The sequence below is a fragment of the Tetrao urogallus genome, assembly GCF_951394365.1.
Source record: "Tetrao urogallus genome assembly, chromosome: 5".
NCBI classification, from domain to species: domain Eukaryota; kingdom Metazoa; phylum Chordata; class Aves; order Galliformes; family Phasianidae; genus Tetrao; species Tetrao urogallus.
In genome coordinates this window covers 18,081,604-18,109,209 of record NC_136818.1, presented here as the reverse complement: position 1 = coordinate 18,109,209, position 27,606 = coordinate 18,081,604, and the positions used below count along the sequence as shown (strand labels likewise).

The 27,606-nt window shown below is 36.3% G+C and overlaps 1 protein-coding gene across 1 annotated transcript; it reads left to right on the top strand.

Annotated features, from left to right (window-relative positions):
- Window positions 1-16,769: 16,769 nt before the first annotated feature.
- VCAM1 (vascular cell adhesion molecule 1) lies at window positions 16,770-23,261 on the top strand (the record flags this gene model as incomplete). Its single annotated transcript, XM_079535831.1, has 7 exons — window positions 16,770-16,833; window positions 17,502-17,777; window positions 18,498-18,815; window positions 19,566-19,838; window positions 21,190-21,456; window positions 22,086-22,352; window positions 23,101-23,261. 7 exons carry the CDS (start codon window positions 16,770-16,772, stop codon window positions 23,259-23,261), a joined length of 1,626 nt encoding a protein of 541 aa, XP_079391957.1.
- Between the last annotated feature and the right edge of the window lie 4,345 nt (window positions 23,262-27,606).

The window sequence follows — 27,606 nt, the reverse complement described above, 5'->3', positions numbered from 1 at the left end:
GAATGACAGCTTGCCTTTATCATTTTAGCTTATTGCTGTTTCCTTTGACAAAAGTGCATTTGCAGGGAACCAGAGGCTGCTGAGGCATGTGATAAGTCAAGAAGGAAGTGGTAGTGAAGAAGTTCCTTTGAGCTTGAGAACAATTTTGTGTATATGGAGAAGTATATGCACGTGAGAAGTAGATCTTTCAAGTACTTTTCAAACAGGGCTTCCCCAATTTTAAACTTGCCAAATCAAATTGGGGCATTTGCCATTGCAGTGTTGAAAAACTACTTTGCAGAGGGACACCCCTCTTCCCAGGGGTATATTTCACTTTGTAGCTATCTTTTTGTAAGATTGTTGGTTTGTTTTAAATAAAAACAGGTTAAAATTTGCAGACGTGTGTTTTCAAGAACATCTTAATCCAGAAGGGACTTTGATAATACCAGTGTATTTCATGTAGAATTTGATGAAATACTGACTATGTCTTTTAAAAACTAATATAAGCAGGCTCGAGAAGTTGTGTTTTCAACTGTACTTGTAAAATGCTTATGTATACAGGCATTCATATGCATACAGAAAGATAATGACTCAAAGCTAGAAAATATATCTAAAACTTTCAAAAAATATGAAATATGATGCTGAGAACTATCAGATTTTATTTAGAAGGTGATCCAAAATGATTACTAAGGAAAATGGTAGCACTAAAAACATAAAATTCAACAGATTTATTAAGATGCTTTCAAAATAGTGTTTATTGATAGTTTCTCAAAGCCAAAAAGCTTCCATAGGGAAAAATACAGTAATTCCCATCAACCTGCTTGAATTCTTGTACTCTAAATTAGACAGTAAACAGGGGCAGATTAGGATTTATATATTTGAATCAAATTTAATCCACTTATTTATCTTTAGATCGTCACTAGTAGGTGGGGATGTGTGTTCTGGGAAGGATATAGGGATGCTGTCCAGATATGCAGGAGTGGAGTGAGGAAAGCCAAGGTGTGGATGGAATTGAACATGGCAAGAGATGTGGAAAAAAAAGAAGTGATTCTTTAGATACATAAGGCAGAAGAGGCAGGCAAAGGATAGTGTAGCTGCTCTGATAAATGAGAGGGAGAGCCGGCCTCCAATGGACATGGAGAAGGCTGAGGTACTTAAGTTCTTTGGCTCAGTCTTCATGGACAGTCCAGCTTCTCACACCTTTCATGTCCCTGAGCATCTAAGTGAGAGTCACGGGAGAAAAATCCCTCCCAGTGTAAGAGTGGAGCAAGGCCAAGACCGCCTTATGAGGCTGAATGTGTACAAGTCTGTAGGGCCAGGTGCCACGTGTCCCTGTGTTGTGAAGGAACTGGCTGATGTGGTTGCCAAGCCACTCTCCATCATATTTGAAAAATCATAGCAGTCAGGCAAAGTCCCCTTTGGCTAGAAAAAGGGAAGCATCACTCCCTTAAAGAAAGGGAGAAAGTAATACTCGGGACTGCAGGCTGGTTGAACCTCATGTCTGTGCCTTGGAAAATCATGGAGCAGATCCTCCTGAGAGAGTTGTTAAGGCAAGATGTGGAGGTGATCTGGAACAGCCAGCACAGCTTCACTAAGAGCAGATCATGCCTGACCAATCTGGTGGCCTTCTGTGATGGAGTGACTGTGTCTGTGGAAAAGCAAAGGGCAACGGATGTCATCTACCTGGACTTGTGCCAAGCCTTCGACATGGTCTTGCACCACATCCTTATCTCTAAATTGGAGATATGTGGATTTGAAGGCTGGACTATTAGGTGGATAATTAATTGGCTGGGTTTTTGTAGCCAGAGGTTTTGTCAGTGGCTCTGCTTCCAAGTAGAGTCTGGTCATGAATGGTCATGAGTCCCCTAGAAGATCAGTCTCAGGACTGGTGCTCTTCAGCATTGTTATCAGTAACACAGGCAGTGGAATTGAGTGTACCCCCAGCAAGTTTGCTGTTGATGCCAAGCTGAGTGGTGCAGTTGACTCAATAGGAAGGATGGAAACCATCCATGGGGACCTGGACACTTGAAAAGTGAGGACATGAGAATCTAATGAGGTTTAACAAGACAATCCCAGATTGTATACAGACTTTGAGAAAAACTTGTTTAGAGCAGCCCTATGAAGAAGACTTGGAATCCTGTTGGGAAAAAAAGCTGAATATGAGCCAGCAGTGTGCTCTTGCAGCCAGAAGGCCAGCGGTACCCTGGGCTGCATCAAAAGAGGGGTAGCCAGCAGGGAGAGGGAGGTGATTGCTCCCTCTACTCTGCCTTTGTAAGGCCCCATGTGGAGTCCAAGCCTGCGGACCCTCATACAGGAAGAATGTGGAGCTGTTGGAGTAGGTCCAGAGGAGGGCCGCAGGGATGATCAAAGGGCTGGAGCACCTCTCCTGTGAAGAAAGGTTGAGGAAGTTGGGCTTGTTTAGCTTGGAGAAGAGAAGGCACCGGGGAGACCTCATTGTGCCCTTCCAGTACTTGAAGGGAACTTAGAAGCAGGAAAGAGTCCGACTCTTTGCATGGCCTGACAGTGATAGGACAAGCGAGAAGGACTTTAAATTAAGAGGGGTGATTTAGGTTAGATATTAGAAATAAACATTTTACTCTGAGGGTGGTGAGGTGATGGAACAGGTTGTCCAGAGAGGTTGTGGATGCTAGAGACATTCAAGGTCAGTTTGGATAGGACCTTGGGCAGCCTAATATAGTGGTTGGCAAATCTGCCTGTGGCAGAGTGTTTGGAACTAGATGTTCTTTAAGGTTCTTTCCAACATAAACCAGTCTATGAGTCAGTGATTAAAGTATAAAGCAGCATAGGCCTAATGAAATTTCCTGCTATTTGAGGCTGCATTTTGAAAACCATTGTGTGAGGACTTTGAAAAGAAATGCAAAAATAAAATTGAAAGATTATAGAGTTTGAAACATATTGAGAACAATTATCTTAAACATTTATATTTTACCCGAAGAAATTTCTGAGACCATTGAAAATTATCCTGAGAGCTTAGACAAAACCTGGGAAAGGTGGTACTTCCTAAAAACTTTGGAAAAAGTGTCTGTTCTCTTGGTTTCATAAAAACCTGAGTCATTCTCTCTTTACCAGAGAGAGAAAATGGACTAAAACAAGAGATGTACTTTGGAAGGGACCATGAGACAGATTTTGTTTTAACAAGTCGTGTCAGTGCAGAATTTGAATATGTAATTTTTTTTTTTGTTGTTTCTACATATAGCTGTTGCTGTGGGAGTTTCTATGAAACATTTTTTTTAGCAGTAGTCATATTCGCTAGATCAAGTTTGGAAGTACAAAGCACTTCCATTTTTATTACCAGTACTTGATCCATGACTAATTGCTGTTATCTTATGAGGCTGTGTTTCCGTAAATACACCTGTACGGTTTTAATGAGCATGTTGGAAGTCAAATGCTAACTTTACATCTGAATGAACATACTCATCAATAGCTAGGAAACGAGTTCAATTTAATGATTTTTTTTTTTTTCTTTTAACCTCAGAAGTTTGGAATGCTATGCAGTGGAAATGAGAAGACAGGTCTTTTGTTCTGGTAAGTTCATATCAGCTTCTGATCTGGTGTGTACGCAATGGTCAATTTGCATAGAATTCATAGCTGCATGGCAGCTTAATTTCAGTGATTGAAAGAGTTTATAAACATGGCGTAGCCTGTAATAAGATGAATTTCATGAAGGCAAGCCCTCTAGTATTTATCAGTGTTGAAGCCTTGGAAAACAGGGAGCTGGTTCAGAGTGGGGACTCCGAAAGCATCTACTGTTCTTTGACATGGTTCTCTGAGATGCCTCTGCTTCAATGACTGTCACATAGACATTTGAAGTTCTATATCTTTCTTCCTCAATATTTTAATATTTTGCTGATGTTGATATAACAAACATACTTTTAACATTTTTGAAGCAGACATCAAAATTAAACAAAAACTTGGAAATTACATTAAGCAAGTTACTTGGAAAAATGTTTTCAAGAAAGATGAAAAGCATGTTGCTCAAAAAAGCTGTACAAAAAGCCAGGACTAAAATTGTTCTTCTGGGCATTGACTATACATTACTTAGACTTATGTGTAAATAATAATTGCAAAGGAATGCATGAGCAATCTCTTTGTGAATGCAGCATAACAGCAAGTTGACTTGCCCCCAGATGTGGCATTCTTCTAACTAAGAAACTTAAAGAAATTCTTAGGAACTGCTCCATTCCACGTGCCATGGCATAGTATGAAGTCTTGAAATGTATGAGGTCTTGCAGAATGTGGAATTTTTTCCATATGTTTTGTTAACAAGTGTCATGCATGTATTTTACTAAAACCTATTTTTCTCATTGTGCTTCACATGAAACAGTTCATTTTTAATTCCTGAAGCTCATGCTGTGGAATAGTACCAGATATACTGCATGTAATGCCAGATATACTGCATGTACTTATGGCTGTCCCCAATCATTTTCTACTACTGTTACTTCAGTTATATTAGGCCTGGAAGATTTTTGTTCAGTTAGGGACGCAGAGTAAAGCTGACTAAAGTGACGTATTTCATGAATTAGGAGAACAGATTGTAGCAGCCCTCTGCTGTGTAATAGTATTTAGTTTCCAACTGTCCTAATAATATTTTTCCTTTTAAAAGACACTTTAAATCTTATTTGTTCTTTATTACTTCAAGTGAAAAACATTACCTGCCTGGCCTTCTCAAATGGTTACGTTTAAGAAATATTGGAGGGAAACTTCCAATGACCTGTTGCATTGTTTTAACATTATTTTTTCCCAGCAAAGTCTGTTTCTCTTGGCAGTCATTCAAAATTCTGCAGTTCTTCCAGAGGAAGGGAAGGCTTTATCTTCTTTGAAATGGTCCAAAAAAAAAAAAAATAAATTCAACAGCAAGGGATGATCCTTGCCAATAACTTTACAGGACTCACGTGAAGAAAATCTCCTGAATGTTTGTATGGCTTAATCACTCTGATTATGTGTTTCTCTGTAGAGAAGGAAATACAAAAATGGCATTATGTCTTGATTGCCTTTATTTTTTTTCTGAATGAGTACTATATCCATTATTATTAATTGGCTAGAATGTGAACTCCCAAAATGAATAACAGCATGACAGAGACTAAAATGCATTACGCGGGGAAAAAAAATCAATTGCATACATGCCTCTTACAGGTACATACACAACAATTATGTCGAAGTCAAAGCAAGATATGCATGAATTATTATTTTATGTAATTGAAAATATTCTTCTAACAATTTCTTTTAGAGAAAATTGATACTGAGATTGAGCTGCCTATTTACTTTTATATGGGGTTTATTTGCCCTGTATCTGATATAATACTTCTGAATACTGGCAAAATTCAATGTGTGGGTACATTGGTTCGGCATTTTAGTTGTTTAGAAGGATTCCAGTAAAAATTGGAATGTCATATTGTTTTCTTATTGTTTAAAGGTAGGTCTTTTGTTTTTTGGTTTAGTTCATGTATGGTGAGTATTTTAATCCCAACATGAACAGAGACATGTGTTTCCACTGAGCAAAGACAAACAGGGAGTTTCCATTGGAAACAGCACAGACTCCATTTGCATAAACACCTACAAGCTGATGACACTGGCACTCACCAGTGAAGTGAAAAAAACATATTTATAAATGAGCATACAATTCAGTGAATCTGAGGTAATTTCAACTATAAATTGCTTGTCTTATGAGGAACAGGACCAATGAACTCGTTGTAGTGACCTGAGTTCCTCTTTCTTCCTGTATAATTTCTTAATGGTGAAAAAATAAACACAGACCTAGCACTTACTGTGACACTAGGAAATTAATCATTTATATTTTATGTAGCTTTAGTAGAAGATAACTTATGGGAGGTAGAAAGTCAGTAATATAGATGTAAATCATTAAGTAAAAACTTACTCCAGAAGAAATTATAATATTTGAAGATTTAGGTGTATATATATTTTTAGTATATTATTATTCAGTACATGTGTGACTTAAACATTAACATCTGTGTAAGTCTCACATAATACAGAACATTTTTACAATATTAGGGCAGGGCTTATAGTAAGGGCATACTGTAAGGGGGAAAGAAAATCTTTGCAAAGGGATATAACATGATAGGATCAAACTGCAGATATAAACACCTAAGTGTAGGATATTTGCAGTATATCTGTTTACTTGTTGGCATCTGCATGGGAGCTCTTACAGTTATTCAAATTCAATAAAACTGTTCTAAATCCTGCTGCTAAATGTAGTGTATGTATGTTAAGTAAACAAAAGGAAAGCACAGCAAGAAAGCCCACAGTTGTTTCATGACAAGTATTTTATCTTGTAGATTCTCATAAACATTAGGTTTCAATGTTATAAATATCACAGCATAGGTGAAATGAGGAAGATTATTTTTCTTATCTGAAGAGTAGCATGCATTATGCCTTTATCAGTGAGCATTCATCTCATTTCCAGTCAAGAGCTTCACATTTCCTTGTATTAATTGTGTTTTGATTTCATGTAATAATGCTCTATGACATTTTAGTTGGGAAACTTTCAAGAAACTTCTTGGTTTTTTTCAAAGATAAAATGCTGGATTTTTTTTTCTTTTTTTTTTCCACAAATGCATATGCTCTTGTGTTTACCACTCTTCCTATATATTGTCTACTCTGCATGGATTCTGACTTTTTTTTTCCTTCCCCCCCCCCCCCCCCCCCCCCGCTGTTGAAGGAAGAATATTTGCAATAAAATAACACAACCTAAAGAAGGAAGTCATATCTCAAGTAACGGTACATGATATCCTGTGTGAATAAGGAAATTATTTGAAGCACTGCATGATAAAATTGGCCTTTTATGTGCAGTCTTCAGCATCCGCTGTTGACTATTACTCTGTGTTAGTAGAGCAATGGTAAGTACTGCTGATGTGGCAAACAATCTGCTCCTCAGGCAATTTTGCCAGAGTATGATATAGTCTGAGACCTATGGGTCTTTCTGTCCAGGTGCAGTAAACTGATGTTCATTCTTTTCTGTCCCAAAGGAAGTGTGGAGGAGGGAAGATGGCCTTCCTTCCAAAGGATATTTGCCTTTGCCATAGCGATAGACAAAGCTAATGAATAAATCAGCAAGCAAAAAAAAAAAAAAAAAAAAAAAAGACAAAAAAAAAAAAAGAGAGAAAAAAAAAACCCAAACCACAAAAAGAAGTGTCAGAAAACTTATGGCAAAGGAAAAAACAATGAGAATATTGTATATGTCAGGACACTACTTGCCATTTTATAAACAATTTTCTTCCTATCTTTGTATATTTTACTTGGATATCCTGTTTCTTTCTTTATCCACTGTGTGACATTAGGATTTCGAAAAGGGCTGAGTCCATAGTAAGGTTTTGCATATGATATAGTTGGAGAATGTGGAGATTTTTATGCTGAAGTTGGGAAATGTTTAAAAAGTGATAATAGTAAAATGGTAAATGATGTTTTTCTTCCAAGAATGGAAAAAAACCACATCATTTAAAAAAAAAAAAAAATTGTATGTGTTAGGGATGCACTGTTTTCTGTATTTCCTGTGAAACTTTCTTGTATTTTGAGATCAGTGTTAACATGTGTCTTCAAGTTGTATTGCAAAGCTAGCTTTCACTGTTCAGATTTATTCTTTTAAGTATATTTATTATTTGTGATAAATTTTACAAACTTTTGTGCTATGGCAGAGATAGCCTTCTGAACTGCAGCTGTGCTTCATACTTGAGCATGGGCTTAGTGGTTGATCGCACCTGGAGGTCCCCTAAGAAATACTTAGCAATCTTGTTCCTGTTAACTTCAGTTATACAGATCCTTGGCACCAGAGTTGCTCTTCAGTTTTTCTCTGTCTGGTTTCTAATGGGAGTAAGAATGATGCTTTCAATTTTATGAAATCAGTATGTCATTACACAATGAAAGGGGGACAATGCGAAGTGCAGTAGCGTCTCTAAAAAATTTTTTATTTGAGTCCATTTGGGTTTTAGATTAGGCCAGAATGGAGTTCCAAGTAAGAAGATGACATGCTTAATTTTCTGAAAGCTTTCCTGCAGATATGGGTGACAGCAGTCAGCTTTATGCAGCATATAGTGTAAAGTCAGCAGAAGCTGCTACACAGAAGAAAGAGCTGAAATATGGATATAAGACTGTCTAGCAGCCTGGAAGTACTGTATTAGCAGCAGCTGATGGACAGTAAGGGTTTGGAAAGCAAAAGTTTGGCAGTCTCTGTAAAACTGAGATGCTCAGAAGAGGTAATTTGATGAAGTTCAGTAGCATCCTAAATTCAGAAATGATAAAATTGTTTTGTAGTTGCGTGGAGAATAAATTTTTTATTGTAGGAGTGTAGAGGAGAGCTGTATAAAGTAGCAGCATTTTTTTTCCGACCTATTTACATTATTTATAGAGTTCTGTGAAGCAATGCTAAGTGATTTCTGAGCAACAAACTGGAATTTGTTGGGAAAGATTTTAAGTTTTAAAGTAAGAAGATTCTCATGGTATTTGTTAGAATTTATTTTAGTGGACTTTCAAGTAACTTTCCGTTGTCCGGAGTGTGGATATTTTGTGAAGATGTTAGTGACTGGTTAGTCTGGCATCTGCGCTTACATTAAGCAGAAGATTTTTCAGTATTTATTTCTCTGTAAAGTTCATGGCAAGAATGGTAGATTGCATTCCGCTTTAACAGTGACATTTTACAGCTGCCTTGGGCTCCCGGGCAATTATTCCTTGTTCATTTGGGAATCACAAAGCTGTTCTCACTTGTACTAAACACTTCTGTGTGTTGTAAACTGAGATGTGACAATGCAGGCTACACTCTCTTTCATTCCAGGCTCTTGAAATGCCGTATCCTTAACAGAGCTCTTCAATTAATCTAAACAGCTCTTTTTTGAGAGCCAGCAAGCAGTTAAAGGACAGATAAAACTGGAAGTTCTGTATCACATTTCAATTCAGGCTTCCATAGTCTTTCACCTTTGTTGACCTTAAGGAAATGGCTATGAAACTGATTTAGATTGGTCATAATGAGATTACCAAGAAATTACAGTTGACTTCTTGCTTGATTTAATGTCTATTTCTTCTGATTAGATCCTACCAGGATTTCCAGTTATTCACAATGGTTTGTTTAATAGTTGTGTGCCAGAAAAGTCATGTGCAACACGTAATTTTGTCAGTGAAAGCACTGAAATTGATTGTCTGAGGTTTGGTGACTAAAAAAGCTTGGAAGTAAAAAGTGAATCTTCAATGTCTAAATGTGCATTACAAATCCTGGTGAAAGTAGGTGAATACCATAGCAGGAAATATGTTCATTAAAATGTTAATTTTTATAAGGAAGAGTAATAAAATCAAATATCAAGGTAAGTTTACAGGTGATTGAAAAACAAAACAAAACAAAAAAAAACCAACGACTTTAAAAGGAACATTATACAAAATATTCTTTTATCTCTATCATAATCTGAAACTCTGGTCAAAAATTAATGGTCTTTTTCAATTGTTGTCTACTCCTTTTGATTAGATTGCTAAGAGAGCAATGCTGGCACTCACATTGTAATATTAATGTGATGATGTGGTAGCTACTGGTAGATAGATCAGATTAAGTGAGTAATTGGTCGTCTTCATGGTATTTATATATTTTTAAATACATTATTTTTCCACCTTGCGATAAATTTCTGTTCATTCTTGTAGTCATTCGTTACTAGAAAATGCATCTGAAAAGTTATCCTCCTTTACATTAAATCTGAAAGCCTCATTTTGCTCAATAAATCTTATGAATTCCAATTTACAGGATAAAGGGAAATAATTTTTTCTTAATTTTTTCCGTGGTCCTTATTTATTAATAGAATATGCTTCTATTTGCAAACTGTGTTTTCTGAACTCATAAGCTACAGCAGAATCCATACACTGACCTTAAAGTTAGAGTGAACATCTTTGTAGCACAAAATTCAATACAATCCTGGAACAAGACACCTGAGCAATGAGCAAAAAAACCAGTCAGCTGCTGGGTGTTGGCATGACGTCAGATGATTCCGTGTAATAAAATGTAGTAATAAGGATGATAGTTTTATATCAAATACTTTACATCAGTAATACAGAATCATAGAATCATATTATCCTTATAGTTGGAATGGATGTCTTAAAGGTCATCTAGTCCAACTTCCCTGCAATGAACAGGAAACTCTACAGCTAAATCAGGTTGCCCAGGGCTCTTCTCTTGTCCATTGATGCAGTGGCAGCATCAGAAAAGACCACCAGGTTGGTCAAAAGGGATTTGCCCTTAGTGAAGCCATGCTGGTTCTCCCATATCACCTCTCTGTCTTCTCTGTGCCTCTGTTTAGCTTCCAGGAGGATCTGCTCCGTAATCTTTCCTGGCACAGAGGTGAGACTGATGGGACGATAGTTCCCAGGGTCATTCTTTTTACCTTTCTTAAAAATCAGTGTGGTATTATCTTTTTTCCAGTCACCAGGAACTTCACCTGATTGCCATGACTTCAAATATCATCGAGTGTGGCTTGGTGACCACATCAGCCAATTCTCCTAGGACTCTGGAATGCATGTAATCGGGACCTATAGACTTGTGGGTGGTTGTGGTTGTGAGCCTGATCTTTGCTTGCAGTGGGAGGGACGTTGCTTCCCCAGTCCCCTCCTGTCAAAGCAAACATTTGAGGGTTGTGTGGTAAGCAGTTATCAGAGAAGACGAAGGCAAAAAAGTTGTCTGTTGTTACCAACAATTGCTAGAGTATATTTCTTTTCAGTGTAAGATAGCTGTGCTGTATTCATTCACTATAATTTTCTCAAAATCTTAATGAATTAATCTTTGAACATGCCCCTGGAAACTCTTGTGCCCTGAAGTCACCTGGCTTCTGGTCTTTTTGTATTCAGGATATCACTCCAGAAAAATTGTGTAGGTCGAGCATTTGTCTGGAGTTGAACTACTGAAAGAGAGGTACTAATGTCTGTTGCTCATGCTTGAGTTGGTTGTAGTCAGAAACCAAATCAATGGAGACAAAATTTATCCAACAGAGTCATCTGTTCCTTATGAATTGGCATTTATATATTCTGGAAAATTTCAGGAGGGATCGTCGTTTAAGAAGCATGGGAATGCTGAAAGTCAGATATTTCTTAAGTAAATTCAGCACAAAGCTTTATGCTGCCTGACAGCAATTTCAAATATGCATCACATTTCTCCAGTTGCCTCTCTTATCGCTAGAGAGCAATGTGGTCTGTGATAGAAGCTGACACAACTATGAAAGTCATTCTTGCTCAGTTTTCTATCTGAGACACGGATTTGAGCTTTGATACTTTGCCAAGTAATTGTCTTGAAAGGGAAAGTAAATTCAGAAGCTTGCATTCTTACTGTTGTCTATAAAAACTCAGCTGCCAGTGCTTTTTATCACTTGGCCAATCCTACATTAGGGTATTTCTTCCATGAAAGCATTAACAAAGCAAGTAGCTAAGATGATGCTTACCTCTGGATAGAAAAGAGATAGTGTAAGTAACGAAACAGCATGTTGTTGATTTAGGATAGAGTGCATTCAGGAGCAAATAGGAAGAGTGCGGTATCCTTTACAGACTTGCAACTGGCTTTAAGTGTCATTTTGTTACTGTATGTACACACAAACATATTTTGCTATTGCAAATAGCAAATATTTCTCAGACATTTAACTTTTTGGCTCGATGAAAGTAAAAATCTGTTCATTTTTTCTTATTTCTATTTGGAGGGTTACTTAATATAGAACTTCCAGTCTATTTCTTGAGAGGGAAAAGTGGCTTTTTCTAGAAAAAAGAAATATATTTGTCAGTTAAATGTAAGTAGATTTTGCATCCCCCATCATCTTTCTTACGTGGAAGATTTGAGAATGATGATACTCAAATTCTGCAATGTAAAATCATTTAACTGTTTCTGACATCCATGTAATACTTCTGTCTGTTAATGAGGCAATCTACTTGTAACTTCAAAGATAACATTTATGTAACACATTGCAGCAAAAATGACACCTATACAGCTGAATGCAGCTCTTCAGAATGAGAACCATCATAAGAGAATAAAGAATAGTCTGTGATAGACAAGTTTCAAGATCAGCAGCAGCAGAGCAGCTATCAGTAGGCTGTCTAGGAGAGTCAGAATTCTGAATTTATTTTTCACGTGTGCTATCTGGCCTCTGATCCAGCTAGAATGATCTGCTACAGAACTTGTTTTCATTCTCCTTTTCCTTTCTGGCTCCATAGGGACATAGATGTACCCTCATGACTGAGGAGCAAGGAAACGGGAAACAAGAAGTAACTGATTTCCATTTTTGCATTGTGCAGTATGTACAAATGCTTTGGAGATGAGCTGCTGGCAAGTAATAACAAAGGTTGGTCGGAAGTTCTCCTCACCCTCTTCTTGATTAGCTTCATCTGATGATGTGAAATGTTGGCCTTAATGAAGTACACAACAAATTTACTGGTATTGGGGTTTCACATGGAATGTTGAGAGAATTAAGTAACTCAGTCATGTTCTCTAAGTCTTTTCAGTTTACTTTATCTTTCCATATTCTGGGTCCTACCCAGTGTCTGCACTTTGACCCAAATTCCTCTTTATTTCTTTACTCCCACCATGTTGAATAAATTTTGTCTGAAGAGTTGTGATTCCAGTAAGAGTAACTGACTTGATTGTATCTTAGCCTATTTGGCTCAAAATAAAAATAGGTTTGAGCTCTTGCATCAAAATTCACAAAAAGATTTTGAATACTCCAAATTTCATATTGAATCTGGCTCTTGATACACTTAATATTTGATATTAGAGCACATTTCAGGAAGAAAGCTTTTTTTTTTTTTTTCCAACATATGTATTTATAAAGACAATAGAAGGTCAGTTACTGTAAGTGGTTTTAAAGGATATAAAATGGTTTCAGTTTTAGATCCAGTACCTGTCCACTGGTATATTCTTTTTTCAGAAATGAAACCTGGAATTTCCACAGCTTGTTTTTTCTTTTCTGCCAGCATGAACTAAGAAAAAAGTAGGGACTTTTTATTAGCTGTTATTTTTTTGATAATGAACTTTTTGCTCCTTCTGTGAAATGAAAGAGACAATGCATCTGAGTAGAAGTAATAAATCAGCTATTTTGTTGCCTATGCAAGTTATCACACTTCTATATCACATTATCCGGCATTTTATTTGTATTCTGGGTGTCCTCAAATGCTGTGCAGTTAAACTAACCAAACAGGAAATGGCATGCTAGTGAACTGGTGCCTGAGAAAGATCAAGAAGGAAGTATATATAAAGTATTTCAGAAATTCCAGAGAAGAGAAAGAAACATGAGAAATCTTTCTTGTTTCTTTCTTTACCTTTTTTTTTTTTCCCAATAGATGACAAGTTAGATGTGGAGCACAATTTAAGATGTTATGTGGGTTACAGGATATGTTTGTCTGTGGTTAGAGGAAAGTTACAATACTGGAAGAAGACACAATCCCTTAAACAGACCTGCAGGTAGATCTCATCCTTCCCATCCAGGTGTGAAAATTATAGGGAGACAGTGATGCTCTCCTCCCCAGCTTGGGGCTATGCAGAAATTGTACTATTGTCAGGTGGTAAGAAAGAAGTGGAAGGGAGTTAGAGAAAGAAAAGGGTCAGGGAAGTGCTGAGATTGAAAAATCAGTGGGCACTGAGGAAGGAAAAACAGTATATGACACATGTAGCAGATTGCTGAGTTCATAGTGAACTGAAAAGCTGAGGCTAGCAGATTGTCTGCTGTATAGGGCAGCAGTATTAATGCATGTACTCCACATACATGATTCCTCATTAAAGGTGCTTGGTAATAAATGTAAATATAACAAATATATTTCTGTGTTGGGGCCCTATGTAGAAGTAATTACTCCAGCAGTAGGTATTTTTAGGAGAAATCCCAAAAAGTGACTCAAGATGCTTATATTGGGCTGAAGTGGCATAGACATTTTATTATGGGCATAGGAAATCGGTCTGATTAAGCCATTTTTCTTCTTCTTTTTTTTTTTTTTTAAATCCCCTCTGCCAAGAGAGGAGGACATAGGTCCTTGGACATAAATCACAAAAAAATCACAGAAAGAATGGCAAAGGTTTTAAGATACCAAATTCTGCATGACTTTTAGCCTTTCAGCTTTCAGAATAGCCTCCGGTGCAGGAGACATGAGAAAAGTAGCGAAGAGTGTTTGAAGTGTTAAGTAACTAAAGTGTTGTGTAATGCACATTTTGTTCGAATAGCTCATTTAAGTCGTCATGAAGTCATGTGTTTTTTTGTCTTTTGCGGAAATTAAGTAAAATTTATCTTAAATATTTAATAGGATTGTAGAAGTATCAAATTAAAGCAAATGCTTATCACAGTTCTGATTAATCACAGTTTTCTTTTACATTCCAGAGCAAGTCTAAGCTAAGTTTCAGTTTCCTGAAGGATGTTTGTATTTTCTGACACCAGGCCAAAAATGATGTGTGCAATATTTTCAAACTGCCTTCTGAGACAATTTTTTTTTATCTTGGTTTGTCCACCAAAGCCTGAGAAAAGTCTCTTTTGATTGCTGGATATACTGGAAAGCATGTATTTACATTCCAGTGCTTAAGTCTTTTAATTTCTTGTGCCTTTAATAATTTTTATTACTGGTTATGTTCCAGCATTCACTATGCTCTGCATGTGTCAGAATTTCTTACAGTTGATCCTGTAATACTTGTAAATGTCCCTCTATTTTTTATCACCAGCATTTCCCATTTGCAAGTTGATGCTCAAGATGGTACAGGCAACAGTAAGTATATGTTCTTTTCAAAATACTAAGGAGGCTCACATCTGAGATGGGGGAAAGAGCAAATTTTAAGAAATTTCTGAATGTCTTGGGGCATGTATATGTTCTTTAATATGTATGGTCTAATCTTGCTCTTACCTATACTGTTGAAGATAAATCTAACTACTCAGTATAGTGGGGGATCCAACTCCTGTAAAGTTAATGGCAGCTGTCCAGCTTCATTTAGTGGAAGCTGGAACAGAAATATTTCCTGTTCCATGTTATCTGATGAAGGGTTTGATTGTAGTCTTTTCAACATGCGGATATTGCCTTCTATATTTGTATTTTCTTGTATCTAGAAACCAGCTTCCCAGAAACAGGGAAATTTTGCCTTTTCTCCCTCAGCTTAGATTGTGATTATTAAGCTGTTAAAACAGAGAGAGTGTTAAAAAAAGAGGAGTTTCAACTCCTATTTCTCTCTATCTGTGATTAAAAAGTAATTATTTGCCACTCAACTGGGAGAATGTGCTTCCTTTTAACAAAACCTGATATGTGAAGTGAAATTGCATTCTGCAGTTGCTGTTATCTACTCCAGACAGATTTTGTTGTTGTTGTTGTTGTTGTTGTTGTTGTTGTTGTTTTCTGAATTTTATGAACAGTACTATCAGAACAGTGGTTTTCCTGTATTTCATGACAGTTTTGGGAATTATTTTTTTTCCTCTAATAAAAACAATAATAATGATAATAAATTAATATCTTATGGGATAATCCATTGTGATAGTTTCAGCTTCAGTGAGTTTTGTTTAGGCTCTCTTAGCTGCTTCATATTTTCCTGTTTTATTTCTTTTAGGTAATTCTTTTGTTCGTTTGTTTATTGCTTATATTGAGTACTTTTGTTGCTATTGATTATTATTGTTTTGGAGATATGTTTTCAGCCTGAGATTACAATTTTAACAGTTTTATAATTTTTCCTCAAATCATTACATCTGTTGTATGCGATCATGTTGTGTGTTTTAAAAAAAAAAAAAAAAAAAAAAAGCTTATTATTTTACCTTATCTTTGAGAGAGACATAAACATAATAATCACAATGTGCTTTGCTGTTTCTATAACAGCTTGTACTGCCCAATCATCCTTTGAGGATGAAAATGTAGGGGCAGTTGCAGGACTTCTGTAGTACTTTCTGGTCCTACTGTCACCTGTATCTGATATTTTAGAGCTTGTATTAGATTTGACTGTAAAATCTGCATGGCTCAAAAAATATTGGGTAAGTGTCATGCTAACTTTTCAGCAAGTAAATTTCTTGAGCACTGATGGCATTATTACTTCAGCCTTTATTTTTCCAATGTATTACTCATCTACAAAATAGCAAAAGAAAGCTATGCTCTTTTTAAAATCTGCTTCATGATGATATTTCTTAGATGTCAAATACAGTCAAACTATTATGCCAAGTGATTTTCCTAACACATTCTAAAAGCAAGTATGTTTTGCACTGAATTTCTTGCTGCTTTTATCTAAGTCTGAAGACTTCTGTTAGCTGACTCCATTTTTAGGGATTAAAAATACTTAGCAACATGAGTAGCATCACCTCTGAGAGTGGTAGTAGTTTTCAAAGAAAATACTGTGTTAGGGAACATTATTCATAAGATAATATTGTGAACTCTCAAAACAGTCCTACGAAAATATTTGAACTGAAAGCAAATCTGAATAACATTTCCATCATATAGTCCCATTCAATTACTTATAATTACCCATATCCATTCTCATTATTAAATGTTTGCAGGATCTGATCTTATCTTACTGTTTTTAACTGTACTAAGAACTATAGTACAAGTGTTAATATTTGTTATCCTGAACTTTAAATGTTGTATTTAGAAGAAAGGGGAAAAAAAAGCAGCAGAGGGCGCTGAGGCCACCACACTTGGATCTCTTCCTACTCTGGATTTCCCCGTGCAGGGATTTCCCACTCCACTGAAAGAAAAGCCTTTATAAGGAGCGCATGCAGCAACTAACAGTTGCAGAGCAGCAGCCTCTCGGTGTACTTCTTTGCAGGAAAGAAAGCAAAGCTTTTGAATCCTAATAACAGACATTATAAATGTTAAAACAGATGGGAAGAACAAGCCAAACTGTGCTAATTATTTTGTATGTATTAACAACTGGTAAGTTGGGGAGGTTTATTTGCTTCATTTACTTTCAATTTTTATTACATGTAAAGTGAACTACTGTTTTGTTGCTATTTCTCTTTGTTGCATTTGCTTTTACATTTCAGTGAATACAATGCTAATTAAGTAGTTCTTTCAGAATGTCAAGAAGTTTATTTCTGGCGTTTCTTTGTAGCTTTTCTCTGCACGGTCACTTTCTTGTAGAGTTTGACTAAAAGACTGTCTAGGAGACAACTGTATTACATAACTGTATGTTTAGTTTTTACTGTCATCTCTGACAGTATCAGTCAAGTTTGATACCAGATATTCTCTTGAAAGTTACTTATCATCCCTTCCCTCAAATGTTACGGAGTTTTACAATAAGATCTGCCTGGTTAGAAAAGTTAGATTATGTCTGCAGTTCTATTTTCACTGGCCATATTGATTTATGCATTTTATGCAACAGAAGTGTCTTTTAGGGTCATCTCGGCTGTTAATTTAGGGGAAAAAAAAAAAAGCAATTTTTTGGGATATTTTGAAGATATAAATCATTGTACAATCTGTATTAGTTTAACTTCCACATAAATGTAAACTTGTAAAGTTGTGACCTGATATCACAGTAGGCCATGAGAAAACAAGAATTTTAACAGTGTTGCTGAATTTACGTATATTTCTCCTTGTTGTAGTTAAAGCTTTTGAAATGGAAGTTATACCAGCTGACAGAGTTGTTGCACAGATTGGAGAAACGCTGATACTCACATGCAATACTACTGGCTGTGCATTACCAAAGTTTTCATGGAGAACCCAAATGGACTACCCCCTTGGAGGAAAAGTATACAACGACAAGACATACTCTACCTTAACTATGAGTCCAGTTAGTGCTGAAAATAATAATGATTATTTATGTACTGTCATCTGCAATAAAGAGAAAAAAGAGAAGAGTGTCAAAGTTGAACTTTACTGTAAGTAAAAATGCTCTTTAAGTAGTACTCATTTGCTAAGAAATTATATTTAAAAAATAAATGAATTTTTCCTAGATACTGTAGTTGGCAGTTGTCTGATAGTGCTAGGGTAAGGAGTCTGATATAACTCAACATACATTTCCTTGTAAAGATTACTTTGTTTCTTCTAAACAGACAGGGGCTGAGCTTTTTACCCTGAAAATACTGTATATTCTCATTCTTGATAATACTTGAAAGCTTGAACATAGACTCCCCCAAATGTTTATAGAAGTCGAACAGAAAGAAACTGTGTGGTTTAGATGGACATAGATGGGAAACCTTCAAGTGCAGAGCACTTAATCAAAGTCTTGGCAGTATGCAGGGTTACAATTCAGATGTCTAAATTTGCCAGTATGAAAAAAGGGATGCTACTAGTGTATCTATCGTTACAGATCCCTCTGCGTATTTAGGTAACTGTGTCACTAATTAGGTGCCTTGCTGGATCTCATTAAATAATTTATGATCATATTCTAAAAAATTGTACAAATGCATTTCTTCTTAGTGTGTGAACTGCTATATATGTTCATATCAAGGTATGTCTTGTTATAGAGTTAATATAAAGCTTGATATAAAGTTGCTATGCACCTTTAATCTTGAGTTATTTAATGTCTGGACCCTGCTCTGATGTTGAGTCTAGGGCCCATCTCTGGTAGTCTAAAAAAGTGTGTTTTGTTCTTTTAGCTTTTCCCAGTGATCCTGTCATTAAGACCACTGCATCTTTAGTTGTTGGAGAAACTGCCACTGTCATCTGTAAAGTACATGATGTGTTTCCTTCTGATCACCTGGAATTACTCCTAAAGAAAGAGGAACATATTCTTCATAGCAAAACTTTTGAAGGAGATGTCTGCACAAAAGCAGAAACCAAGACTGTGGCATACTCATTTAACCTCACGACTGAAGACAATGGTAAAGAGATTACTTGTGTGGCCAGATTACAAATTGCTGGTATGGACTTTGAGCCCAATGAAAGGTCGACTTCTTTGAAACTGAATGCAAACTGTAAGTGTTTTTTTCATTAGGGCTTTCATATCAAATAGTGTTTTATGCTATATTTTGTGGAATGGATTTATGAGGTTTGTGCATTTGTAATTTGCATTTTCTATTTACATAATCTATTTTCTTGTATCTATATTTAGATGCAGAAATATCATAAGTAGGATATACCTTTTATTTATTAAATGTTATCTCTGAGCACGATCTTCTAACATCTTTGTGAAACAGATTGTGTTTTCAGGTTTGAAGCCTAGGCCATGTAAGTTAAATGGTTTTATTCAGCAACAGTTAGTGAGAAACCTGTGCACATTGCCTTAGATACCTACTGTTGTTCAGAATTTAGGCTGTCCTGTAAGAATTCATCTGTCACTTTCTTACCTAGGGCTCTGGTACTCAGTCAGAAAGTAAGACCATAAGAACAACAACAATAATATCCAGATAACCAATTATTTTTAAAATTCCCTTGGTATGCTTGGCACTTTCAAGTTTGTAGCCCTAAGCAGTAGGGAGACAAGTGTAAGAGTAAATAGGAAAACAAGTTATTTGTATGCATTGTGCCTAGTTTAGCTTTCAAACCTACAAACTCAGTGTCTGATCACGTCTGGAAAAATCATTCCACTGTGTTATTGGTATCCGTATGATTCTTTTTTTTTCTTGGTAGTGCATGCAGTACAACTGTAGAGAAGTTAATGTTAAAGATGTGCATATCATTCTCCATTAACATGCTAACCTTATATTTCTTATGTTCTTTTCCAGTTGGTCCACAAAATACTTTCATTAGTGCATCTCCGGGAAACTTATCAATGGAAGGACACTCTCTGAAACTTACTTGTGTGACTGAGAGTAATCCACCAGCACAAGTATTTTGGAGAAAACATCTGGCAAAGGAAACCATTCAGCATTTCGTAGAAAACAATGTTCTTTCTATTCCTCATGCCCATTTCACTGACTCAGGACAGTATATCTGTGAAGTAATTAATCCTGTAACTAATAAAACCGAGAAAGCAACTGTGAACATTGTTATACAAGGTATAAGGCTTGCATTTAACTATTATTCAGTAACTAATCTGTGGTTGCATGTTGAGTTGAAAGTTGCTGAAACACTGATAAATAGGAAATTATTGGCCTTTCCTTTTATGTTTTCAGGATTTAACTTTTGATTCATTGCTGTTCCTTATGGGCTATGGTTTTCATTTCTATGCTTAATTTTCAGATAATTCTCTACTGCTGTGCATGTGTGTGCTTCTATACTTTTACTACAAAGCAATACTCAAAGCGATTAAGGAACCTGAAGAAATAGTGCTGTGGGGGACAGTTATTCCCTTGAAATGCCAGTGTCCATAGCATAGATTTCATAGGGACATCTCAGTCCCCTGCTTTGGAAAATAATCAAAAGGATTATATTTTGTTGTTGTTGTTATCAGTGTTACTGCTCCTGTTTCTGTAGAGCCAAATGTTTCAGATAGAATCTGGATAAAAACTAAATGACCAAATACTTGGGTGAGCAGTTCCTGATATTTTTAAAACCCTCTAAATTCAGTTCTATTTTATCCTATGCAGAAATAAAGTAACCAATTATTTTAAGTGGTTGGGAATAGCTTATCGACACATTCCACATTGTTATTTCATTTCTCCCATACTTATTTTTACCACATATTTGTAGTCTCCATAATTCAGAACCATCACAGGTGGAAGGAGGAGAACTCTCTACTCACTATTATGCGTTATGTCTATTCTGTCAAATTTTCTCCTTAAAACAATCTAAGGAGGGCTTTTTCCAGCAGAGCATTGTGTAGAAACATTTTTCTTGAACTGTTGTAGAAGGTTCAGTGAAGAGTTCTGCAATATTTGGAGCACATGCATAATAAGAGAAAATGGAGTCAAAGGATGGCCCTAGTGCCACTGATATTTAGGTAGTTTTAAATAATAAAGTGTGAAATTTTTAGTACAGATAACTTCTATGAAACTGAATTTCTCTCACTCCTTTTAATGGCAAATGTATGCTTGAGGCAAAGAGGCTACGTAGAGAGGTGCCTGTATTCTCTATTGTTGGCATAGGATCCAGTTAAAAGCATACTATGCAAACAGAAAATGCATTCTGAAGATTTTCTGTGGAGATTATATTGCATCTTTGTCTTTCTTTTCAGTTACTACTTTGTATTCTGTTCTTGCAGTTTCCATTCAGGTTATGCCAAGTGCTGACTCCTCAACCTATAATCAGTTGCAGCAGAGTTTCATTTCAGTAGTAAGCATATTTTTTTGCTTTAGTCCTGCTGCTGCTGTGCTGCTGTTTATTGAATGACAACAGTAATGTTGTGTAGGTGTAAGGCTCATTTCTGGCACTAATCCATCTCTTTAACTTTTTTTTTTTTCCTTGTAGCTCCACCAAAAAATACAACACTAACGGTTTTCCCATCGAGTTCAGTGAAAGAAGGAGAAAGTGTTACCATCTCTTGCACAGCTACAGGTGTCCCAGCTGTTCAGGTTATCCTAGAAAAGAAAATAGGTGGTGTGATCACAACCCTTAAAACAGAAGATGGCAAATACACCATAGAGAAGGCTCAGCTAAAGGATGCAGGAAAATATGAGTGCACATTCACTAACAAATTTGGAAATCATTCTCTAGATGTAGAACTTGATGTCAAAGGTCAGTTAAAATAACTATTGTATAGTTTTGTTGTTTTTTTTTTTAATGGATGAGATGACAATGAAATGTCTTTAAAAATACTGAGATGTGTTGCACAGATTCTTGTGTGATATTAGTGGTTATGAAAACTTCTGTCTTGAATTTCAGAGCACAAAATAATCACTTCTTCAAAATATTTCATAAATCCACTTTTCCCCCAGACTCTAAAACAGGATTTAAAATTGTGGAACCAAGTGGAAAGATACTATTTTAGGACTTTCTTTGCCTTTTGTATTTCTTTTCTATTGAGAACATTTTCTATTGAGGGAGCACATCAACATCTGGGTCTGTTGATCTGTGTCCTTTCATGAACACAAATGATTGAACAGTGAGTTTAAAACCAGAGGAGAAGAAAAGGCTCAATATTATGTAAAAGATAAGCAAAATACCTCACCAATTTATAAAATGCTATTTCTGTCAGCTGCTGTTGACTGTGCTGTTTTAAGAACAGCTGGTGACAGTCCAAAACTATGCACTTGGAGATTATAGCAAATCCATTAACTGGATTAGTGCTTTGTATATGCAAACTTCATTAGATTGTTTTGTTCTTTTTGCTTCCATTTGTTGCTAAACTTTATGTTTCTTGTCAGTTCCTCCTCAGAATATTACTGTGTTAGTTTATCCATCGGAAAATGTTAAAGAAGGAGAAAATATCACAATTGTGTGCAGCACATACAGTAACCCACCATCACAGATGATCCTGAAAAAGGTTAATCAAGAGAAAGAAATAATTCTACCAGTAGCCAATGGAACCTTTACACTCTACAATGTCACCAAAAATGATACAGGCAGATATTTGCTTGATGTTTTCAATGAGGTTGGAAGCAACATCAAAGTGATAGAGATAGCTGTTGTAGGTAGGTAAAACTATTGTCTAAACTTATTTTGTTTGTATGTTCTAGTAGATTTTGTGACAAAGTAGGCAAAACGAGTTCCCAGATAATTTTTGCACAAAAATATTGAAGTTAACCTAAGAAAAAACCCTAAACCAACAACAGAAAAAATAAAACAACACAAAAACAACACAACAAAATGAAACAAAAAATAATTCAAATGAAATAACAAAGCAACTGATGAGGATATGCTTTATTTCACCTTCATATAGTCTGGATGTTGTCTCTGTTACATTAGTTGGCACTGCAGCTCTAGAAAAAGGTGGATTCTAACCATTTTCCTTTGCGTTTTGTGAACAGGGAGGCTAACCCAGAGAGATCTAAATATTGAGCTTGTTAAACATGATCTTCTCCTGAAGCATTATGTTTCCAGGAGGTGGAAGTATCCTTACATTGTTTACTGGGTGAAATAGATAGTATTCTTTTGTTATTCTTCAGGAACTCCATGGTATTCTTCATTGATGATATTAAGTGTGTTTGAACTTGTATAGCATGTTCAAGACCCAGATTCTGGCTAAGAATTATAGTGGTACTGTGGAGTTATTAAAGAGTAGAGAAACAGGGAACAGGTTTTGAAATGTGCTCTGTGGAAGAAAACTGAAAAAATGTTCCAGTTAAGGTCACTAAAATAACTCTACTTTTAGTTACACGTTAAAATTTGTGTAAAAACTGATTCATATAACTTTTTGTATCCTTTTGTCTTCATTTTCAGGAAAATTGGAAAAACCAGATCAAATTATGCCCCTGATTATTGCATTCTCCTGTGTAACAGCAGTAGCTATACCTGTGGTTGCAATTTTGATCTACGTGTCAAGAAAAGCAAAGATAAATGGATCCTACAGTCTTGTTAAAGCATTGAGGCTGAAAGTGTGATTGTGTGAATATATGTCTAAATAGTTCATAATAAGCAATGTTATTTATTGTTGTAACTCTTTCTACACCTATTCCAAAACATGGTAGCAAACAAGTGATTTGAGAACAGTACTGTGAAATAGCAAATGAAATTTTTGGGGGCTTTAAGAGGTATTTCAGAATTTAAATTAAAGGGAAGGTTAGCAGCCTGTCTTAGGAGTAGGTATAGCACTTCTGCATTGAAGCGTGCTAAACCTAGAGTTCCTTGGAGAACTAGGTTTGTACATAGTGTATAAATTGTTACAAATACGATTAAACTGAATTTCAGTTTGTAAAATTGCAGTCTCTGCAGCTGTACATAGACATCTTGTTAATTCAATAATATAAATAAGCGTTATTTGAACTTACTGATTAATAATATTTTATTTTGTATTATTCTAAAGATTGAATGTTTTTAATATAGTCTTTTTGCTTGTGGCAATGTTTGGAAAATGTTCTCTTTTCACTTATTTTGTAAACTGTGTACCTTCAAAGAAATTACACAATCACTGGGTTATACACATCTGATTATTTTAAATTAACTTAAGATCTCAAGACTCATTTGTGAAGCATTGTATTTTAGTTAGTGAAACATTATTATAAATATTACAGAGGAAGGGGCTGGAATTATAAAATAGATAGTTTTAGGACAGCTGAAGCATTTTTATAAGAATTAGTCATTCATAAATCAGTGACAAAATTCTGCTGCTTCATAATGAACAAATTAGACCCTTTATTTTGAATGTAAGCTGCCAATAAGTATGCTTTAGAGATTTCCACTACAAAATACTACCAGTGTGTTTCTTCTAAATCCCCATAGTGATTCTTGCTTAATATGTTGTCAGAATACCTGCTGTCATACTTCCGTGCTTTCATATCCAGAAATCACCTGCTGTGATTTTGTTAGTTGAAAATGTAGTTACTTTTTACCTGTGGACTTCCTCTGATATTTGTAAACTTAAAGAGATCTTGGCGTAGGTTAGTATTACTAAAGAGAAAGCTTGTGTAGTTCTTAAGCACATTTCTGTAGAAGGAGTTATTGAAAGCTTACTATCCTTAGCAACAGCAAGTTCTAGAGTCATGGGAAGTCCTGAGGCAAGCAAAGCAAAGGCACAAGCAAAGCAGGCAACCTAAGCAGAGAGAGAATCTATATGACCTCAGCCATGGTGGTGGTTGTTTCCTGAAGCAATGTCCTTCTCAGGCTGCTCACTGTGGAAAACGAAGTCACTTGTCTGACAATCAGTGCCTGTGTGCATTACCCTCCTTAGTGCCTCTTTTCATCACATTCTCTTTCCAGTGCTGGGAAAATGCCTATGAAAATAGTAGGTCTTCCATGCAGAGGCAAAGATGAGAGGGAATGAGAAGTGGAATTTAATGTTATTCTCTGCTTGCCAGCAGTACTGCTTTGACTCATGTGGTTAGTGATGTTCACTGAAGATAAAACTCTACAAGGTACAAAGCAGTATTAAGTGATCAGGCATTGAGGTGTTGGAGTACTTTTACCCCCAGCTGCCCGGAGCCACTGTGTTAGGCACAACAATGGGGTGCTGGCTGCTCCAAACTTGCGTGAAAAGATCAGAAATACATATATGAAAGGAATTTCTGTGTTATTTACTATCTACAAATGGTAGCACCTGCCCCCAACAGCAAAACAAACAGATGTCTTTTGATAGCTAGCTGCAGGATGAGGTGGGGTACAAATCTCTGTGTCTTCTTCATAGCATCTTCAGAAGTGCTTTGTGAACAGTAAATCGTTTCATGCAGGGTCCTGTGCTTCTCTTCAGTTGGAATGGGAGCTTTGGAAAGTGAGAGTGTAGTAGAAAAAGAGAAGTATGGACTTGGCTTGAAGGAACATGAGCTTGAAGTAGGAGGGTGAAGAAAAGATTGAAGACAGAGAAGGAGGAGAGCTTTGATGGGCTCATGGCATAAATTTCTTGGAGGTAATCCCAAGCAGGTTTATTCTAATGTCAGGCATATCTCTCTGCTGACTTGTGAGCAAACCAGAAAGTATGATTTTTTTCCCTCTATGAAACTTCAGTGCATACACATTTTGTCTCCTGGATATAATTCTTGTTGCTGGAAGACCTGGGAAAAAAAAAAATAATAATAATAATAATAAAAAAAATAAATAAAAAAATTGCATAGGATGTTTCAGTTTGGAGAGAATTCTGAAGAAGGACAGGATATGACTGAAGTTTTCTAAATTGTGAAAGCAGTTAATAGCAAACAACAAATGCAAAATTTGTTTGCTAACTCATATGATGCCAGGACTGCAGGACATCTGGACAAGTGGGAGACTGGTTTAACAGAAATAATTGAAGGTGCTTCTTAATGCTAAATAATTGGAAGCTGCTATTGCTGGAGATTGTGATGGAAGGCAGTATCAATTGGTGTAGAAGGGAAATGGTGAAAAAATTGAGAACTAAAGCTCAAACAAAGCTAAAACAAATACTAAAGGGAATAGGCAAACATTCCTCAGGCCGGTTTTTCATGCTGACCTTAAGCAGTCACTCATAGTCACTCAGTGCTGGAAACATACAGCCATGGTGGAATGATTGGTCAGACCCAGAAGAGTATTTCAGCCTTATGACTTTCTCTGAGAGGGCTTGAGTGAGGTCTGCTTGGGTGAGGGATTTATTAGCTCTTGTGCTGTTTTCCTCTCTTCTGTAGTCTCTGAGAAGGAATAAAAAGAGAAGAGTTGAGTGGGAGAGAATCATCTTGCAACAGCACTTCTGCACTTCTGTATTTTTTCCTGGAAATTCCCCTCAGGTTCCCAGTGTATTTGTGATTTAGATGCACACCTTTATGTCTACATGACTTGTCTGCCCCCTCAGAGTCTCTATACTTAATAGCCAATTATGTCAATAGGGGTTGAACTTTGATTTCAGTAGGCCAGTTTCCATAAACATGAAGTGAGTAAGCAGAGCTTGCAGTGCTCATTTTAGGAGAGGCTTCTCTTGTGTGGGCAGCAAACTTCCTCTTCTTGAAATTATTAGGAACCTTTCCAGGGAATCTCCTCCTCTACAGCCTGATTTTCATATTTCCCAGTGTGTTTCTTCATTTGGGCAGCAGCTTGTTTTATGGGGGTTGAAAGTTCATTGTCAAGTAACTTAACTTTTTATTGAAAATCACAGAAGGGTTATTATTTCTCCCTGTGCTATCTCTCATCATGTGCAAAGCCTCTGCCCTGGCAAAAAGGCATAAACAACAGCTCCAGCCTAGCAAGTGCTTTCAGGAAGGGTCTCGGCTGCCTGGAAGTCTAGGTAAGAGCCCCTGCTATGGGGCTTGCTTTTATGACTGACAGAATAATCTGTAGAGCAGAGGACTGTGAGGTTCACTCAGGTTTTCCCTGTGCAGTTACTTTATAGCTTGTAGAGTTGCCTTTTACCCTGTTGGCCTGTGCTCAAGCACACCAGTTGTCCATGTGTTTATCCCAGCAATACTGTGGGACAGTGCTAAATGTTACAGGTAAAATGAGTCTAGATATTTAAAAGTGATTACAAAATCTGATTCCCTATATCCAGTTTGAGACATGCTCCTTTTAAAATATAAAGTTCAAATAGAAAAAGGTAACTTTTTAAATGCTTCTGGGAAATGCTTTCAAATGATTTTGTAGATACACTGAAGGCAATGTTTAATTTCTCCCATGGTGGAGGTTTTAGTTCAATTTGTTTTCCCTTTGTGCCTTTCTCCCCACAAGACAATTGTATCCTGTAATCAAACTCTCTTATCTCTTTGATAAACTAAACAAATTGAGTTGCTGTAAGCCTACCTTTCTTCGTAAAGTTACTTCTATGGTGAATAAATAATCCTCACAGTCTTTTCTAAATCCGCTCTACTACTTCAACATACCAATTAACACATTAGCAAAACAGCAGTATATGATCTTGAACACTCCTCCATTTTTTTAGATTGTAATATTTTTTTATTGTTCTTCCATATTTGTTAAGGGCTTACAGTGGTGGAAACTTAATTAGTATATTAGTTGTAACTTTTTTAGTTTATTATTTTAACTGTGTTGTAACCCTGTGACATGGCTACCAGTTAAGCCACAAAGCTCTTTGCTGTAGCTAGTGAAACAGTAAATTGAACTAGCTTTTTACATCCTCATGCCTTCTGGTGCACATGGGAGAAGAAAAAAAACAAAACAAACCATAGCACTGCATACGTTAGCACTATTTCTAATGTGCAGCTGAAAAGAAAACTTCAGGCTTGAGGTATAATGGCATCATATCTTGACCTCTAGTGTATGGGCTTACCCTCCACAAATAATAGTTTTCTTGCTTCAATATCAGAAATAAAAATAACATGGAAATAAGGCTGCTTA